The sequence below is a fragment of the Nycticebus coucang genome, chromosome 20 (genome assembly GCF_027406575.1).
Source record: "Nycticebus coucang isolate mNycCou1 chromosome 20, mNycCou1.pri, whole genome shotgun sequence".
In the NCBI taxonomy this organism is placed as follows: domain Eukaryota; kingdom Metazoa; phylum Chordata; class Mammalia; order Primates; family Lorisidae; genus Nycticebus; species Nycticebus coucang.
This window is the reverse complement of record NC_069799.1, coordinates 36,990,405-37,009,531: the sequence shown is the minus strand read 5'-3', so window position 1 is coordinate 37,009,531 and position 19,127 is coordinate 36,990,405. Positions and strand designations below refer to the sequence as shown.

The following is a 19,127-nucleotide window of genomic DNA, read 5'->3' as shown; positions in this document are numbered from 1 at the left end:
TTGGTGCCTTTAGTCCCAACTATTAGAGAGGCTGAAGCAAGAGAATTGCTTGAACCCAAGAGTTTGAGGTTGGTGTGAGCTATGAAGCCAGTGCACTCTATCAAGGATAACAAAGTAAGACTCTGTCTCAACCAAAAAAAAAACAAACAAAAAACAAAACCAAAAACCTGCAACACAGTTCATACTTCCTATGCATTGAAAGCTAGAGTGCAGTTTCTCCTGGGAGGGTGGCCATTGAGCAATTCTGTGAGCAGGCTGAGGGTGGGAGGATGTCTCATGGGATAGATAGGGTGACCTTACTTGAGTGAGGCAAGTCTCTATTTCAGTCACCAGTGAACCTTGAAAAGCTTTGTTTCTTTATTGCAGCTGCAGTGTTTCATCAAGTATAAAATGCAGTGTACTAATAGAACTTAAAGAATAAGAAAATTTTCCTGAAAATGCCAGACTGAACTAGAGTTCAGGAAAGGGAATTAAATATGTAGTGATATATGCCATTTCATTAAACAAATTGTTTTTGTCTTTTTTGTTTGAGTGAGTGTAGTGAAGGAGCTAAGCTTGTTTCACCCCAAAATATGATTCCTTGGTATAAAGAATTTTTTTCAGTGAAAAGGTCATTTTTGATAAGAAAGCACAGGCCTCTCCTGTATAAAACCTGAGTAACCTGATTTAGAATCAAAAAAGGGGCTGCTGGACTCCTTATCACATAGACCTGGCCCTGAGGCCATCTGAAGCTCAAGACCTGTCTCTCAGGTTAATCTGCAAATCAGTGTTTCCACCCATCAACACTCATTCCCCCTAGCAACCAAATGCTGCCCCTATACTTTCCCCCACTCTTCCCCCTCCCTTCTAAAAGGCATCTTTAAAAGCCACTGACTATCACTGAGACTTTGGGAAATCATTCTTGTGGTTCCCCCCATGGGCATGGTATTTGGAAATAAACCATTCTCTTATTAATCTGTGGTAACCATGCGTTGATCTTTTTAGCGACCCAACCTAAGGGAAAAGGGCAAGTTTCACCATGATCCCTTCTATAGTAACATTTTGAGATATGTTACTGTCTGAGGATGATTTCAGATGGGAGCCCAGGGCTTAGCTTTGCAATGACACCAAGAAGAAAGAGACAAAGTGTGGATTGCTTCATGGCTGCATATAAATGCATACATTTCCATGTGAAAGTGTGGTAGATCAACTGGTGAATTGTGAATATTCCCAAATATCAGTTTCCGTCTTCCACAGACTAGAGAATTTGTAACAGTAGGTAACTTTGTTCCGTTTTGTATCTTCTGGAAGTTGGAATTTAATGCTAAATGCTATGGAAGGGGACTCGAAAACTTGCAGAGATGGTCTCCGATGATTGTTTACTAAATGATTTGTTTTCATGGAATTAATAATTAAATGACATCACAATTGTCTCACAAAATAGGTAATTTTGCTTTTCTTCTTCTTTTTTTTTGTCACCCTGGGAAGAGTGCTGTGACATCACAGCTCACAGCAACCTCCACCTCCTGGGCTCAAGTGATTCTCCTGCTTCCACCTCCCAAGCAGCTGGGACTACAGGTGCCTGCCACAACACTCGGCTATTTTTTTTTTTTTTTTTTATTGCAGCTGTTGTTGTTGTTTGGCAGGCTCCTGGCTGGATTTGAACCTGCCAGCTCAGGTGTATGGGTCTGGTGCCTTAGCTGCTTGAGTCACAGGTGCCGAGCCTGCTTTTCCTGTTCACATAAGAAATGAAAAGTGTCTTACAATTTCCTTCTATCGTATAAACATCTACACTGAGTTTGCAGAATTTTGGTGGATTTCTCAAACACTTGATATTTTCTTGTCTATGAGTAAGTGAACAAACTTGACTGGGAACCAGAGGTCTGAGTCTAGTTACTAAGACAAGGTCAATCTTGGTGCTCCACAAGATGATCATTGAGGGCCCAGGAATTCTTCCCTGCAGGTTTTCAGCCTGTTCACAGCAGCTATGGAAGAGCCCTTTATAGGGACAGATGTGTAGAGCCCTGAAAGCTGGGGACCCACAAGCTGATGTGGTTGATGGGAGTGGAGGGTGATGATACGTGCTTCCTGAGGTGTAATTGGTATTGTTCTAGTGGTGTTTCTAGACATTGTCCAATAGAATAAAATTGAAATTCCGTCTTATTCTCTAATAAAATGAATTCTTCATTATTGTAGGAAGTATTGCTTGGGGGAAAGCATGAAGTATAAGATCTGCAAGTATCACACACAAGGGCTTTTGACAGAGAGGAGTACACAAGGGTAGAAACAAGGTGGGTGATGAGGGCAGAATGGAGGGTGGAGAAATAATCTGCTTGGTCAGGAGATGTTTCGTCCTGCAGTCAGACAGTTCTTAGGAGGGCCATAAAGAAGGGGTAGATATTGAAGTCAGACTGAGAATTGGCCAAAGTTCAGGGTCCTGGGGGAAGAACAGTAACTTCAGCAAAATTTGATGAAGAAGTATTTTGTTGTGAGTGGTGAAGAAAGAACTGTTCAGGTAATTGATTACGAGCAAGAACTGGGAATTTGCAGAGCCTGTGCCTGGCCTTGTCATAGGTAAAATAGGGAGTATCACCTAAGTCACCATGGAAAGTTTTATTTTTTGCAGTGAGCTGCTCTTGAGAACACAGACCCTGGGAAATTTTTGTAATCATAGCTCCTTCCCAGGTTGAATTACACACCCCAGTCTCTCTCACCATTATCCCCTGTCACCCTGGGTTTTACTATTTTAAGTTGCACACAAACTTTATGGACACCCTATATAACCAATGATGCTGTCAGGTCTTATTGAGGACTATTTATGGTGATTAAATTCATCTTTGCAATCTCTTAGGTTGTTTGAGATGAGCATCACATTCTGGTTTAATATGACATTTCTTTTTCTGTCTACAATTGTGGTGGGTTCTTCTGGCGTTCGAAATGACTCTGCTTTTAATTATATAGTATTTTTGCACACCATCCAGAATTACCAGATATGACATAAACATAGATGATGCCGAGGCAGGCACCGTGGCTCATGCCTGTAAGCCGAGCCAGAACTCATGGGTTCAAGACCAGCCTCAGCCAGAGCGAGGCCCCATCTCCAAAAATAGTCACTCATTGTGGCAGGCACCTATAGTCCCAGCTACTTGGGAGACAGGCAAGAGAATCGCTTTGAGCCCAAGAGTTTGAGGTTGCTGTGAGCTATGAAGCCACAAAACTCTACTGAGGGTGACAAAGTAAGATTCTCTCAAAAGAAAAAAAACAAACAAACAAAGATATATACAGATGATAGCCACTGAGTGTGACTCCAGAGGATGCTTTCCATCTCAATCTTCCAGTCACAAAGCAAAGTGCATTTTGTCCCAAATAATGAAGCTGCAAAGGTCTCTGCCAATTTCCAATCTCCCTTCATGGGGAGTTACAGTACATGGTGTCCCTACAGTCACCATACACAGGGAAAAAGGGAAATCGTAGCTCTGTGTAATTTTATTTACAACAAAAGTATTATTATTATTATTATTTTTGAGACAGAGTCTCAAGCTATCGCCCTGGGTAGAGTACTCTGGCATTACAGCTCACAGCAACCTGCAACTCTTGGGCTTAAGTGATTCTCTTGCCTCAGCTTTTCAAGTAGATGGGACTACAGGCATCCACCACAATGCCCGGATATTTTTTGGTTGCAATTGTTCATCATTGCTCAGCAGATCCCGGGCTGGGTTCAAACTGCCACCCTAGGTGTATTGTGACCGGCGCCCTTGCCAACTGAGCTACAGGTGCCACCTCCAACAAAATCTTATAAAACATTTACAAACTATTCTCTATGCATTGCCATCTCTTTGTAAAAGTCTGTAATGAGCATTTAGTAAAGGTATAATTAGTTACAGTTTTCCAATTTTCCTATGTATGGTGACTTTGGGGATAATCTGTAGAGTTATAGAAACTACTTTTATTTGGCAGCAATCAGCCATTCTGTCTCTGTCTTTTTTTTTTTGTAGAGACAGAGTCTCACTTTATGGCCCTCGGTAGAGTGCCGTGGCCTCACACAGCTCACAGCAACCTCCAACTCCTGGGCTTAAGCGATTCTCTTGCCTCAGCCTCCCGAGTAGCTGGGACTACAGGCGCCCACCACAACGCCTGGCTATTTTTTGGTTGCAGTTTGGCCGGGGCCGGGTTTGAACCCGCCACCCTCGGTATATGGGGCTGGCGCCTTAGACTGAGCCACAGGCGCCACCCCTGTCTCTGTCTTTCAATTATCCTGATATCTTTAGACCTAAAACTGTCCCAGAGACTCTGAGGCCAGAAGCTCAACCTGGGTGACAGATGTACATTGAGTATACCTGAGACTGTCCTTATTCCTATTTTTCTGTTTCTGTAATTCTCATGCATGTACACAGGGCACTGGCTGCATCCCTGGATGTGCCAGGCCCAAATCTGCAGGTCCAAATTCTGAGTCCAGGTCCTTAGACACGGCTGCTTTCTCTCACCTTTGGAGAATTTAAAGTGCCAGCAAACTATGCCATGCATCAAGATTGTGATTGGTGGTCTTCTTTGCACCAGAGATGTTTGTGTTGTTACAAAGTGTTGAGCAGAGGGCACTCTGTGCTGTGTTTGCTTTCTCCACCTGAGTGCTGCTATAGTCTAAAATGAGGAACAGCAGCAACAGGGGGAATTGTTAAACAAGCCACTTCATAGACTCACTCAAAACCTGCAAATTTTAACTGAACCCAAGATTGACTATTCCTTCCTTAAACGTGAAAGTCACAATGCAAGAGTTGGTGGAAGAAAAAGCAGTTTATTCAAAAGCAACAAGAGGAGATGGCTGACTAATGTTGGAAAGACCACCTGATGTTCCTCAGCTGACCAGAAGGTGGTGAAAGGGGGAAAGAGCTTGGGAAACGATGTGTGGGAGCTTTGTATGTGCAGGTCTAGATGTCTCATAGAAACGGTTTCTTGCCACCTGGCAGTCTGGCTGGTTGAGTTAGACCAAAACTGAAATAGGGGTTAACTGTTCACTATTTTCCTTCCTTAATTCCTATGCGGGGTGGGGGGCCTCAGCACCTGTAGCACTGTGGTTATAGCATCAGCCACATGTACTGAGGCTGGCGGGTTTGAACCCAGCTGGGGCCAGAAAGGCAACAATCACAACTGCAACAAAAAATAGCCGGGCATTGTGGCAGTGACCTGTAGTCCCAGCTACTTGGGAGGCTGAGGCAAGAGCATCGCTTAAGCCCAAGAGTTGGAGGTTACTGTGACCTGTGATGCCACAACACTCTTCCAAGGGTGACATCATGAGACTCCATCTCAAAAAAAAAAAAAAAGAAAAGAAAAAACAAAAAACATTCTTATGGCGATTCTGCAATCTTCAATCTTTAGTTAATGGCTCAAAACAATTGGTGAAGTTTTGTTTCTTTTTTTGAGACAGAGTCTCACTTTGTCACCCTCCATAGCATGGTGTGGCAACACAGCTCACAGCAACCTCAAACTCTGGGCTCAAGTCAACTATTTGCCTCAGCCTCATGAGTAGCTGATAATAGAGGTGCCCACCAAAACACCTGCTTATTTTTAGAGACAGGGTCTCACTCTTGCTCAGGCAGGTCTGGAACTCCTGAGCGCTGGGACGATAGGTGTGAGCCATGGGCCCAGCCTTCTTCCTGAAATTTGTAAGCAAGGACATAAATAGGCATCGTGTATATAAAGTGAGTATTTGCTTGGAAGTAGAGTCGGTGCTGCTGTTGCAGAATCGGGTACTTAGAGTGAGCATAATGGGAAATAACTCGTATGCATATTAAACCTTGAGAGGTAATGCTTAACTAAGTGGTCCTCAGCCCAGGCTTCCAGTCAGGATTTCATGGCCAGAAGAAGCACCTCATCTATGACTCTGCCTTCCCACAGATTCTATGAGTCTGGGTTGTGTTATCCTGTGGTTTTCATTAAGTGTCCACATGTGCTGCTAAGTTTAGATTAGTATCAAGCATGAGGGTTTCCAGATACATTTAAGTCAGTGGAGTTTATTTATTTTTTTCCAGAAAGTGGTCACAGGGCCCATATTTTCATTCCCATAACAGAAATTGCTGGCAGGGGAGGGCACTGGAGGCCAAGAAATAAGAAACGTATACTTTGGTCTTTATGTGGAATCTCCTTCTCCCTGACTCCTGTGATAAAGAACAGGAAAGGGTGAAATTTTTTGAGGTCCCTCTGCCTGTGGATATGGTTGGTGGTAGTAGTGAAGGGGTTAGGGTGATACCTTTAAATGCATATTATCAAGCTGCAGGATTAATATATCCAGATAATCTCCCCTGAGAAGGAAGTCAAGGCAAGGAGGAGAAAGAGAAAGAAATGATTGCTCCTCGGGTAAATGTGTCCAAGGTCCAGTGCTGTGCCCCCTTTTTTTCCTACAGTGTCACCTTAGGGCGGCACCTGTGGCTCAGTGAGTAGGGCACCGGCCCTTATGCCAAGGGTGGCGGGTTCAAACCCAGCCCCGGCCAAACTGCAACAACAGAAAAATAGCCGGGTGTTGTGGCGGGCGCCTGTAGTCCCAGTTGCTTGGGAGGCTGAGGCAAGAGAATCACATAAGCCCAAGAGCTGGAGGTTGCTGTGAGCCATGTGACGCCACGGCACTCTACTGAGGGCAGTAAAGTGAGACTCTGTCTCTACAAAAAAAAAAAAAAAAGAATTTGCAAACCTTTATGTCTCTTGTGATGTTCCTGCCTAATGAGTTTGTTTCAAATGCAGGTTTATTTCTTACAATAGCCAAAAATCCAAATAGTCCAAAAATCCTTCTCCTCTACATATATGGCAGAGTCTTCTTTCTGTTCTCTTCACCCAAGCTTCTCATACGCTCTAAAAAATTCTACGTTAAATGTATATCCTGAAATGGTGAACATGTTCCCTTTCTCTCTGCTGAAAATGGGAAAATGTGGATGCCCAAGATTCCCATTGTGGATGAGTTCGGGTCATTGGATATTAGCAAAGAAGGGGAATGTGTGCAGTTTAGCTTCCACCTGGAAGTTCCATCAGTTCTACATAGAATAAGATGAAGCACATGCACTTGTACAGAAGACGGCATTAACTGCCTAAAGTAACTCAATGTTCTGGGCACCAGAATTATTAGAAAAGCCTGGCTTTCCAGAATGCTAAAAAGGACATATTTAAAGACATGATTAGAGACTAGAAAATGTGCCAGGTATCTGTACCATGAACTTTGCCAAAAACTAGTTGTTTTTTTTTAAACTGGTTTTTTATTGGATTATGATTTACTTTTCTGCCCTATCACAGCAGTGATATTTTTGGCACTTGTGAATGTGTGTCATCCTTGTTTATTCAGAAATCAACTGGGATAAATCTAGTGTCTACAGTTCACTGCATGTTTGACAAAATATCATGGGACAGAATCATTAGCATTCCTGTTGAGCTTGTTGGAAATTTAGAAAGTAAATATTCACCCCATGTCTTCTGAATAAATTTCTACATTTTTTCAAGGTCTCCAGTTCTTTATTGCACACGTTTAAACTTTTGAGGAATCACTTAACTCACCATGACTTTTGTTTTTTTGAGACAGAGTCTCACAATGATGCCCCAGTAGAGTGCTGTGACATCACAGCTCACAGCAACCTCAAACTCTTGGGCACAAGCCACTCTCTTGCCTCAGTCTCCCAAGTAGCCGAGACTACAGGTATCTGCCACAATGCCTGGCTATTTTTTGTTGCAGTTATCATTGTTATTTAGCTGGCCTGGGCCTGGTTTGAACCCACCAGCCTCAGTGTATGTAGCTGGCGCCGTAACCACTGTGCTATGGTTGAGTCCCGGCTATTTTTCTTGTAGTTGTCATTGTTGTTTGGCAGACCTGGCCCAGGTTTGAACCCTCCAGCCCCTGTGTATGTGGCCGGCATCCTAACCGCTGAGCTACAGGTCCTGAGCCTTACAATGACATTTTCATATGAAAAAGTATACAACTTATACTGTATGAGGTAAATAAGGCACAAAAGTATACATGCCAGTATTGGTGGCCTTTCATTTCTATTGTGTCAACCAAAAAAGTGTAGTGTGTCCACTGGTTTGGTGGGTGTTATGCCATCCCCTTTCATCCGTGTTAGACAACACCTGAGGGAATATGTCTCTTCTATACTTACCTTATTAGGTGACTCCAGTCTTTCAGATAAGTCAGAATAAGTTCTCTTCACTCATTCAACTACAAGTGTAATTCAGCCTCCCCCTGGCCTCTTGGTAAATATGTTTGTTTTTCAGGAACTGTTGACATTCAAGGACGTGTCTATAGAGTTCTCTACGGATGAGTGGGCCTGCCTGGACCCTGCTCAGCAAACTTTGTATCGGGACGTCATGTTGGAGAATTACAGACACCTGGTCTTCCTAGGTGAGGATAACTGAAATACATAGTTCCTGGTCTACACTACACAATTCATATTCTCTCTTTGTAGGTTTTTATTGAGTTTCTTCTTTGGCTGCATGAGTATCAGTTTCTTGGGTTTTTGGGGGTTTTTTATTTTGCAGTTTTGGCTGGGGCCGGGCTTGAACCTGCCACCCCTGGTATGTGGGGCTGGCGTTCTACTCCTTGAGCCATAGGTGCTACCCCAGTTTCTTGTTTTTTTTTTTTTTTTTTTTTTGAGACAGAGCCTCAAGCTGTCGCCCTGGGTGTAGTGCCGTGACATCATAACTCATAGCAACCTCCTACTTCTGGTCTCAAAAGATTCTCCTGCCTCCGCCTCCCAAGTAGCTGGGACTACAGGCACCCGCCACTACGCCTGGCTATTTTTTGGTCGCAGCTGTCATTGTTATTTGGTGGGCCCCAGGCTGGATTCGAACCCGCCAGCTCAGGTGTATGTGGCTGGCGCCTTAGCCACTTGAGCCACAGGCACTGAGCCCAGTTTCTTGTTCTTAAGGAAAATTTACGTATATCATGGTATAGAAAAGAAAATATCAAAGATGGCTTATAGTGACATTAATCTTATCCTTTTTCTGGCCGATTTATATTCTTGACTAGATTAATGGTAATTTCAGAAATTTTCTGGCATAGATTGTTAACCCACACCTTTAAATCTGATTTCTAGCGCCAAATTTTATTTCAGTAGTACTGGGTGGTGGAATTAAAAATCCTCCAACTTAAATACTTTTTAAAGATTCTAAAATTTCTGTAAGGAATGTGTATTTGGTGATTATTCTTTCAGGATGTTCTTTCAGGATGTTCTTTTTTCTGCTTTAGCAAGGTGACAGATAACCACTGAAGAATTTCAACAAGAGTTATGTTCCTTTTCTCTGATAAAACAAGTCTTACTCTGTCTAAGCCCAACCTCATCACCTGTCTGGAATAAAGCAAAGAACCCTGGAAGGTGAAGACACACCAGGCAGTAGTCAAGCCCCCAGTTAGGTTGGAGTGAATGCAGCAGATAACAGTGGTCGGAGGTCCAAAGTTCAAGGAGGAAAACACACTATATAATATGATTAGGGAAGCTCAGATTGATTGGGAATGATTTCTGGGAATCCTGGGTTTCTTTCTCTTGTTCTTACATAAGGGCACTTCTATACTGGTTTTTATAACCTGTCACCCTGGGTATATGTGGCTGGCACCCTACTCAGTGAGCCATAGGCACAGCCTATTTTATTTTTGAGACAGCGTCTCACTTTGTCAGCCTTGGTATTTTGCTGTGGCATCATAGCTCACAGCAACCTCAGTTTCTTGGGCTCAAGCAATCCTCTTCCTCAGCCTCCCAAGTAGCTGGGACTAGGCACCCATCACAACACCTGGCTATTTTTAGAGACAGTGTCTCGCTCTTGCTTAGGCCGATCTTGAATTCCTGAGCTCACACAATCCACCAGATTCAGCCTCCTAGAGTGGTAGGATTAGAAGCATGTACCACTGTGCCTAGCCTTTCCTTATTTTATATAATTTTATTCAAATGTATCTGTTTTGGGGGAGAATCTGTATTATTTCATTTATCATAATGTGAAGATTTACCTTTATTAGAGATGTTAGAAGATTTCCTGATTGTTAGAAGCTGAGTAATACTCTATTATTTATCTATCCTAAATTATATTTATCCATTTATATTTTGAGGCAGGTATGGATTTCTTTCACCTAATAAATTATGTGAGGAATGCTGCAATAAATATATGTGCAAATAGTTTTTCATTTGACTGTGTACATGAGGGTTGTAAATTTGTCCTACATTTTACTTCATTATGTATTTTACAAATATGCAAAATACTAAATTTTTCTTTTTTTTCCAGTTTTTGGCTGGGGCTGGGTTTGAACCCGCCACCTCAGGCATATGGGGCTGGCGACCTACTCCTTTGAGCCACAGGTGCCACTGTATATGCAAAATATTAAAAAAAAATTATATTCTTCTAACAAATAAGCCCTTAATTATTATTTTGCATTCTTTACCTTTTTTGGAAATTTTGAATATTTTATGAAATAAGACAGGTTTTGCCTCAAAATATATTGTGCCCTGGCTGGGCACAGGGACATATGTCTATACTGACAGCAATCTGGGAGGCTGAGATGAGAGGATGTCTTAACCTAAGGAGTTAGAGACCATCCTAGAAAGCAACACCCCATCTCTACTAAAAATAGAAGATAAAGTTAGCTGACTATCATTACAGACACCATTAGTCCCTGCTTCTCAGAAGGCTGATTCAGGAGGATTGCTTGAACCCAGGAGTTTCAGGTTGCTTTGACGTAGTCTGATACCATGGCCCTGTATCCTGGGCAACAGAGTGAGACTCTGTCTCAACACATGTGTGTATATATACACATACAGACACACACACATATAAGTACTTATACAAATACATATACATATCTTATTATTATAATCTCCCTTGCTCTCATTTGATGAATATTTCAATTAAATATCTTTCTGTGCTGTAATGTTCTTTTCCTTTTGAAACAGTCTCAGTATGTTTCCCTCGGTAGAGTGCTATGGCATCACAGCTCACAGCAACCTCAAACTCTTGGGCTTAAGCGATTCTCTTGCCTCAGCCTCACAATTAGTTGGGACTACAGGCGCCTGCCACAGCTCCTGGCTATTTTTTTGTTGTAGTTGTCATTGTTGTTTGGCAGGCCCCTGGCCAGGTTTGAACCCGCCAGCCCCCGTGTATGTGACTATCTTCTTAGCCACTGAGCTATTGGCGCTGAGAATCTGTCCTGCAATTTTTATTCCATTTTTATTATTATGTTTAAGATGAGTATCATTTAGATACTATATAGTTAGATGTTGATTTTTTATTTTTTCATTTTTTGAATCCCTATCTTTGTTTAGTGTCTGTAATTTGATTGTGATGTTTAGTCCATTAATATTTACATAATTTTTGAGAGAGAGGACTTACTGTTGACAATTTATTAACTGTTTTCTTTGATTCTTGCATCTGTTTTCCCCCTTCTGTCTTCATTTGTGTGCCATTGATTTGTATAGTAACACGCTTTGCTTTTTTTATTATTTGAGTGTGTGATTATAGTTATTTTTATTATAGTTGCCATGGCAATTACACATTTTCAAAATATGTTTTAAACTGGTAACAACAGTTACTGGTTTTTATTTTTAAATGTTTTTTTTTTTTTTTACATCTGTACTGAAATATTTTATTGATCTCAGCAATTACATCTTGTTAAATTGTACATGTAGACCCATTAGCAGAGCTTTAGTGCTACCTTTCTATTTTTGTCTTTGAACCCTCAAGTATGATTAAAGTCTTTCATGCGCCATCATTACAACAATACAGAATTTACATGGAGGTGTACTAACTTATCTTCCCCAGAGTTATTTGTTTTTACATCATTTAGTATTGTTGTCTAGCATCATTTCATTGTCAATGAAAGGGCCTTTCGTTGACATTTCTTATGTGGCAGCTTTTAGCATCTGTTTATCATGATAAATATTTATTTTTTCTTTGTTGAGAATGGCAGTTTTGCCGAATACTGTATATGCGCTTTGAAGTTTTTGTTCTTTCAGTACTTTGACTGTATCACCCAACTTGTTTTTGACATGGAAGGTTTGTGTTGATTACTCCACTAGTAATCTCACAGGAGCATGCTTAGAGATGACGTGTCTGTTTTCTCTTGGTGCTTTCGAGATTCTCTTGTGTGTGACTTTCAATCCTTGATCTTCATCTGTCTGTTACGGGACTCTCTCTGTTTCTCCCTGCTAGAGTATGGTGAGCTTCATGATATTTTCTATCTTTTTTCTTACATTTGAGACTTCTTGGTCATTTTCATTGTGTTCTTCATGTTCAGAATTTCTTTTTATTTATGCCTTTATTTCCTTTGATATCTTCATTTTTGTGATGTAAATTAGTTGTCTGTATCATTCCCATTTGACCCATTTAACATTATTCATATAATGTTAAGATAATTTTAACATCTTTATATATTATGGTTGATTCCAGATAATTTCTTTTGTTTCCTTGAGTTATATCACCCTAAAATTTTGTACATGTTATAGTCCTTCACTGATTTTTGATGAGAAAAGCCACCTTTCACAACCTTTGTGATATGGTTTCATCTTGTAAGATTCTGACACGTTGTACTAAGACAGCAAGGACCATGACATTCTGACAGTGCAGACAGTGTGTGGTTATTTTTCAGTTGACGCATTTTTCCACATTTCCTCTTAAGAGCTTATGATCACTTGCTAGACCTAAATCTGTCTGTTGTCTTGGAGTCTCTCTGCTGCTCTAACAATATGTTACCTTTGGTTTTAGCACCTCCAGTTACTCTTTCTTTTTTTTTTTTTTTTTTTGATTGTTGGGGATTCATTGAGGGTACAATAAGCCAGGTTACACTGATTGCATTTGTTAGGTAAAGTCCCTCTTGCAATCATGTCTTGCCCCCAGATGGTGTGGCACACAACAAGGCCCCACCCCCCTCCCTCCTTCCCTCTCTCTGCTTTTCCTTCCTCCCACCATGACCTTAATTGTCGTTAATTGTCCTCATATGAAAATTGAGTACATAGGATTCATGCTTCTCCATTCTTGTGATGCTTTACTAAGAATAATGTCTTCTACTTCCATCCAGATTAATACGAAGGATGTGAAGTCTCCATTTTTTTTAATAGCTGAATAGTATTACATGGTATACATATACCACAGCTTGTTAATCCATTCCTAGGTTGGTGGGCATTTAGGCTGTTTCCACATTTTGGCGATTGTAAATTGAGCTGCAATAAACAGTCTAGTACAAGTGTCCTTAAGATAAAAGGATTTTTTCCTTCTGGGTAGATGCCCAGTAATGGGATTGCAGGATCAAATGGGAGGTCTAGCTTGAGTGCTTTGAGGTTTTGCCATACTTCCTTCCAGAAAGGTTGTACTAGTTTGCAGTCCCACCAGCAGTGTAAAAGTGTTCCCTTCTCTGCACATCCACGCCAGCATCTGCAGTTTTGAGATTTTGAGATGTGGGCCATTCTCACTGGGGTTAGATGGTATCTCAGGGTGGTTTTGATTTGCATTTCTCTAATATATAGGTGTGTGATGAACATTTTTTCATATGTTTGTTAGCCATTCGTCTGTCTTCTTTAGAGAAAGTTCTATTCATGTCTCTTGCCCATTGATATATGGGATTGTTGGCTTTTTTCATGTGGATTAATTTGAGTTCTCTATAGATCCTAGTTATCAAGCTTTTGTCTGATTGAAAATATGCAAATATCCTTTCCCATTGTGTAGGTTGTCTCTTTGCTTTGGTTGTTGTCTCCTTGGCTGTACAGAAGCTTTTCAGTTTAACAAAGTCCCATTTGTTTATTTTTGTTGTTGTTGCAATTGCCATGGCAGTCTTCTTCATGAAGTCTTTCCGCAGGCCAGTATCTTCCAGTGTTTTTCCTATGCTTTCTTTGAGGATTTTTATTGTTTCATGCCTTAAATTTAAGTCCTTTATCCATCTTGAATCAATTTTTGTGAGTAGGGAAAAGTGTGGGTCCACTTTCAGTCTTTTACATGTGGCTGTCCAGTTCTCCCAACACCATTTATTGAATAGGGAGTCTTTCCCCCAAGGTATGTTCTTGTTTGGTTTATCGAAGATTAGGTGGTTGTAAGATGTTAGTTTCATTTCTTGGTTTTCTATTCGATTCCAAGTGTCTATGTCTCTATTTTTGTGCCAGTACCATGCTGTCTTGACCACTATGGCTTTGTAGTACAGAGTAAAATCTGGTGTGCTGATGCCCCCAGCTTTATTGTTATAACTAACAACTGTCTTAGCTATACATGGTTTTTTCTGGTTCCACACAAAGTGCAGAATCATTTTTTCCAAATCTTGAAAGTACAATGTTGGTATTTTGATAGGAATGGCATTGAATACATAGATTGCTTTGGGAAGTATAGACATTTTAACAATGTTGATTCTGCCCATCCATGAGCATGGTATGTTCTTCCATTTGTTAATATCCTTGTCTATTTCCTTTCTGAGGATTTCATAATTTTCTTTATAGAGGTCCTTCACCTCCTGCGTTACGTATATTCCTAGGTATTTCATTTTCTTTGAAACTATGGTGAAGGGAGTTGTGTCCTTAATTAGCTTCTCATCTTCACTGTTATTGGCGTATACAAAGGCTACTGACTTGTGGACATTGATTTTATATCCGGAAACATTACTGTATTTTTTGATGACTTCTAGGTGTCTTCAGGTTGAGTCTTTGGAATTCTCCTAGTATAAGATCATGTCATCAGCAAAGGGGGAAAGTTTGACCTCCTCTGCTCCCATTTGGATTCCCTTTATTTCTTTGTCTTGCCTAATTGTATTGGCTAGAACTTTCAGCACTGTGTTGAAAAGTAAAGGTGACAGAGGACAACCTTTTCTGGTTCCAGTTCTAAGAGGAAAAGGTTCAGTTTTACTCCATTCAGTAAAATATTAGGTGTGGGTTTGTCATAGATAGCTTCAATCAGTTTTAGAAATGTGCCACCTATGCCTATACTCTTCAGAGTTCTAATTAGAAAAGGCTGCTGGTGCCGGTCCCATATGCCAGAGGTGGCGGGTTCAAACCCATCCCTGGCCAAAAAAAAAAAAAGAAAAGAATGCTGGATTTTATCAAATGCTTTTTCTGCATCTATTGAGAGGATCGTATGGTCTTTATTTTGCCTCTGTTAATATCGTGGATACCGTTTATGGACTTGCAGATGTTAAACCAGCCTTGCATCCCCGGGATGAAACCTCCTTGATCATGATGTATGACTTTTTTGATGATAAGTTTTAATCTGTTGGCTAGGATTTTGTTGAGAATTTTTGCATCTATATTCATGAGTGAGATTGGTCTGAAATTCTCCTTTTTGGTTGGGTCTTTTCCTGGTTTTGGTATCAGGGTGATGTTTGCTTAATAGAATATGTTGGGGAAGATTCCTTCTTCCTTGATTTTTTGGAATACTTTCTGCAATACAGGAATAAGGTCTTCCTTGAAGGTTTGATAGAATTCTGGTGTGAAGCCATCTGGACCAGGGCATTTTTTGGTTGGAAGATTTTTTATTGTTTCTTTAATTTCAGAGCTTGACATTGTTCTGTTCAGGAGCTCTATTTCTTCCAGGCTACGTCTAGGGAGGGGATGTGGTGCCAAATATTGATCGATTTCCTTCACATTGTCAAATTTCTGGGCTTAGAGTTTCTGGTAGTATTCAGAGATGATCTCTTGTATCTCTGTGGGATCAGTTGTTATTTCCCCTTTATCATTTCTGATTGAGGTTACTAGAGATTTTACTTTTCTATTTCTTGTTAGTCTGGCCAATGGTTTATCTATTTTATTAATTTTTTCAAAAAACCAACTCCTTGTTTCATTAATTTTCTGAATGATTCTTTCGTATTCAATTTCATTGATCTCTGATTTAATTTTGGAGATTTCTTTTCTTCTACTGACATTAGGCTTAGATTGTTCTTTTTCCAACTCTATAAGATGGCTTGTGAGTTTGTTGATGCGCTCTCTTTCTGTTTTTCGAATGTAGGCATGTAAAGCGATAAATTTTCCTCTCAAAACTGCTTTTGCAGTATCCCACAGGTTTTGGTAGGTTGTGTCTTCATTGTTGTTATGCTCAAGGAAGTTAATGATTTCCTGTTTTGTTTGTTCCTGCACCCATCTGTTATTCAACAGAAGATTGTTTAATTTCTATATCTTTGTGTGGGGTCGAACATTTTTGTTAGAGTTGAGTTCCATCCTTAGTGCCTTATGGTCTGAGAAGATACAAGGTAAGATTTCAATTGTTTTGATTCTGTTGATATTTGTTTTGTGTCCCAGGATATGATCAATTTTGGAGAATGTTCCATGGGGTGATCAGAAGAATGTATATTCTTTGTCGTTGGGATGGAGTGCTCTACATGCGTCTATCAAGCACAGTTGTTCTAGGGTCTCATTTAAATCTCTTATATCTTTGTTTAATTTCTGTTTAGAGGATCTGTCCAGCTCTGTAAGAGGAGTGTTAAGGTCCCCTGTTATTATGGTATTATGAGATATCATATTGCTCAGACTGAGTAAGGTCTGTTTCAAGAATCTGGGAGCATTTACATTGGGTGCATAAATATTTAGAATTGAAATGTCTTCTTGTTGTATTTTTCCCTTGACCAATATAAAGTGACCATCTTTGTCTTTTTTGACTTTAGTTGCTTTAAATCCACATGTATCTGAAAATAAGATCACAACTCCTCTTTTCTTCTGAATTCCATTTGCCTGAAAAATTGTCTTCCAGCCCTTGACTCGGAGCTTTGTCTTTTGAAGCCAGGTGTGTTTCTTGCAGACAGCAAATGAATGGCTTGTGTTCTATTCATCTTACGTTGTGAGAGTCCAATGCTTAGTTTTATCTTTTGCATCAGTGTGGAGGTTAGGTTTTGTCCTTTAATTTCTGAGTTTTTACTTTGCTGCTGATCCATTGTGATGGTCATTGTGTAGAACAGGTTGAAGTATTTCCTGACTTCAGTTGCTTTAAGTTCACATGTATCTGAAAATAAGATACATGGTCTTATTGTGGCGAATTTCCTCAATGTTTGTATATCCGTAAATGATTTGATTTCTCCATCAATTTTAAAGCTTAGCTTAGTAGGGTACAAAATTCTGGGCTGGAAATTGTTCTGTTTAAGTAGATTAAAGGTAGATGACCATTGTCTTCTTGCTTGGAAAGTTTCATTAGAGAAGTCTGCAGTCACTCTGATGGATTTTTCCCTGTAGGTCAACTGGTGCTTACTTCTGGCAGCTTGCAGAATCTTTTCTTTTGTCTTGACTTTGGATAGGTTCATCACAATGTGTCTCAGAGAAGCTTGGTTAGAGTTGAGGCGACCTGGGGTCCCATAACCCTCTGAAATCAGTGTGTCAGAATCTTTGGTGATATTTGGGAAATTTTCTTTTATCTCTAGTATGGCTTCCATTCCTCTGGGGCATTCTTCTTCCCCTGCTGGATTCCTATAACTCATATGTTGGAACGCTTCATAAAATCCCATAATTCTGACAGTGAACGTTCTGCTTTCTCTCTCTTCTTTTCTGCCTCTTTTACTATCTGAGTTATCTCAAGGACTTTGTCTTCTACCTCTGAAATTCTTTCTTCTGTATGGTCTAACCTGTTGCTGATACTTTCCATTGCATCTTTAAGTTCCCTAATTGACTGTTTCAGTTCTTTCAGCTGTGCTATATTCTTTCTATTATATTCTTCATATTGCTCATCTTATTTGATTCTGTTTTTGGATTTCCTTTTGGTTATTTTCCACTTTATTTGCAGTTTCCTTCATTGTTTCCATCATTTCTTTCATTGTTTTCATCATGTGTATTCTAATTCCCTTTCTGTCATTCCTAACATTTCTTTATTGGTGGAATCCTCTGCAGTAGCTACCTCCTGGTCTCTTGGAGGGGTTGTTCTAGACTGGTTCTTCATGTTGCCAGGAGTTTTCTGATGATTCTTCCTCATGAGTGATTTATTTTGTCTGTTTCCTTGCCCTAATTTTCCTTTCACTTCCTCTTGCTCTTTAAGTTCCTGTGCCTGTGGACTACGGTTTCGATGAGTCCTTTTGGTATAGAACCAGAAGGATGAGAAGGTTGAAGAGCAAGAAGGGATGAAAGAAAGAAGGAAAGAATGCAAGGAAAATAGAGAAAGGAGAGGAGGTGGGTAAAAGGAATATTAACAAAAAGAAGAGAGGCACAGAAAGAGGGAGACAGAGCAATATAGTTGCACAGTAGGATACTTTGACACAACCTTAAACAACCTCTGGGGGTGCCTGGTTGGGGTGGTTCCCTTGAGGTCAGCAACTCTTTGCTAACCTGATCAGACACAGTACCCCACCTCCAGCAAGTAGAGAGGAAAGACAAAAATGCAGCAAATCAAACCAAAACAAGCAAACAGAAAACTACAGGATAAAATTGGGGGAAAAACCAAATAATAGGTGTAGAAACACTAGCAAAAATGAAGTTCTAATTGTTGGAAAAGGCAGCAATGGGAAATTGTACTTATACTAGAAAACTGGAGAAAGAAAAGGAGAAACCTGTACGGAAGAGGTTGAAATTAAAAAACAAAACAAGAACAGCAACATCAAAATAAACAAAAGACAAACAAACAAAAAAACAAAATAAAGAACATCCAAAAACAAAGCAGTATATATATCTTGTTGAATATTGTCTGGGCAACAGGTGGTCTTCTTGGGTATGAGATGTTAATTACAATGTTGATATGACTGGAGGCCTCTGCTGATTTCTCCAACCCGACAGGGTAGACACCCTAAGTCTCTCTTCAGCCCTCTTAAAAGGCACTTTAAGCTTCTAAACTTGCTAAGCAGAAGTTTTCCCAGGAAAGTGTTTGTCGCTAGAATCACTGCTGACGTGGCTATCCACTTACCGAGTGTGCCAAAAGCGGTCTCAGTCTGCCCCTGAGGGTTAGCGTTGTAAGGCAGCTCAGACCCCGCTTTTAGGCGTCTCAGTTACTAGGTTACTAGGCCCCACCCAATCCTTGCTCTGCAACCCCTTGGGCGGACCTTGTTGGGGCAGTTTTCTCACAATGGCTCCCTGCAGCCCTCAGCCAAACACTATTAGCTCCGTCTGGCTCGGCGGCTCAGTCTGGGGTCCCAGACAACGCCAAAAATTGTCCACATGCCCGCTCAAGCTCTCCCCAAGGCAGTTCAACTGAGTGCCAAGTCCCAAAACACTAAACAGTTCACAGGTAAGGCCTTTCTGGTTTGCAGTCTTGCTGCTACT

General features: G+C 40.5%; 1 protein-coding gene across 1 annotated transcript in view; it reads left to right on the top strand.

Moving 5' to 3' along the window:
* Positions 1-19,127, top strand: part of LOC128573039 (zinc finger protein 595-like) — a 40,069-nt gene that overhangs the window by 16,471 nt on the left and 4,471 nt on the right. The window contains exon 2 of the mRNA XM_053573256.1: positions 8,224-8,350. Coding sequence (XP_053429231.1) covers positions 8,224-8,350 — 127 coding nt within the window. The remainder of the gene's footprint in view (positions 1-8,223; positions 8,351-19,127) is intronic.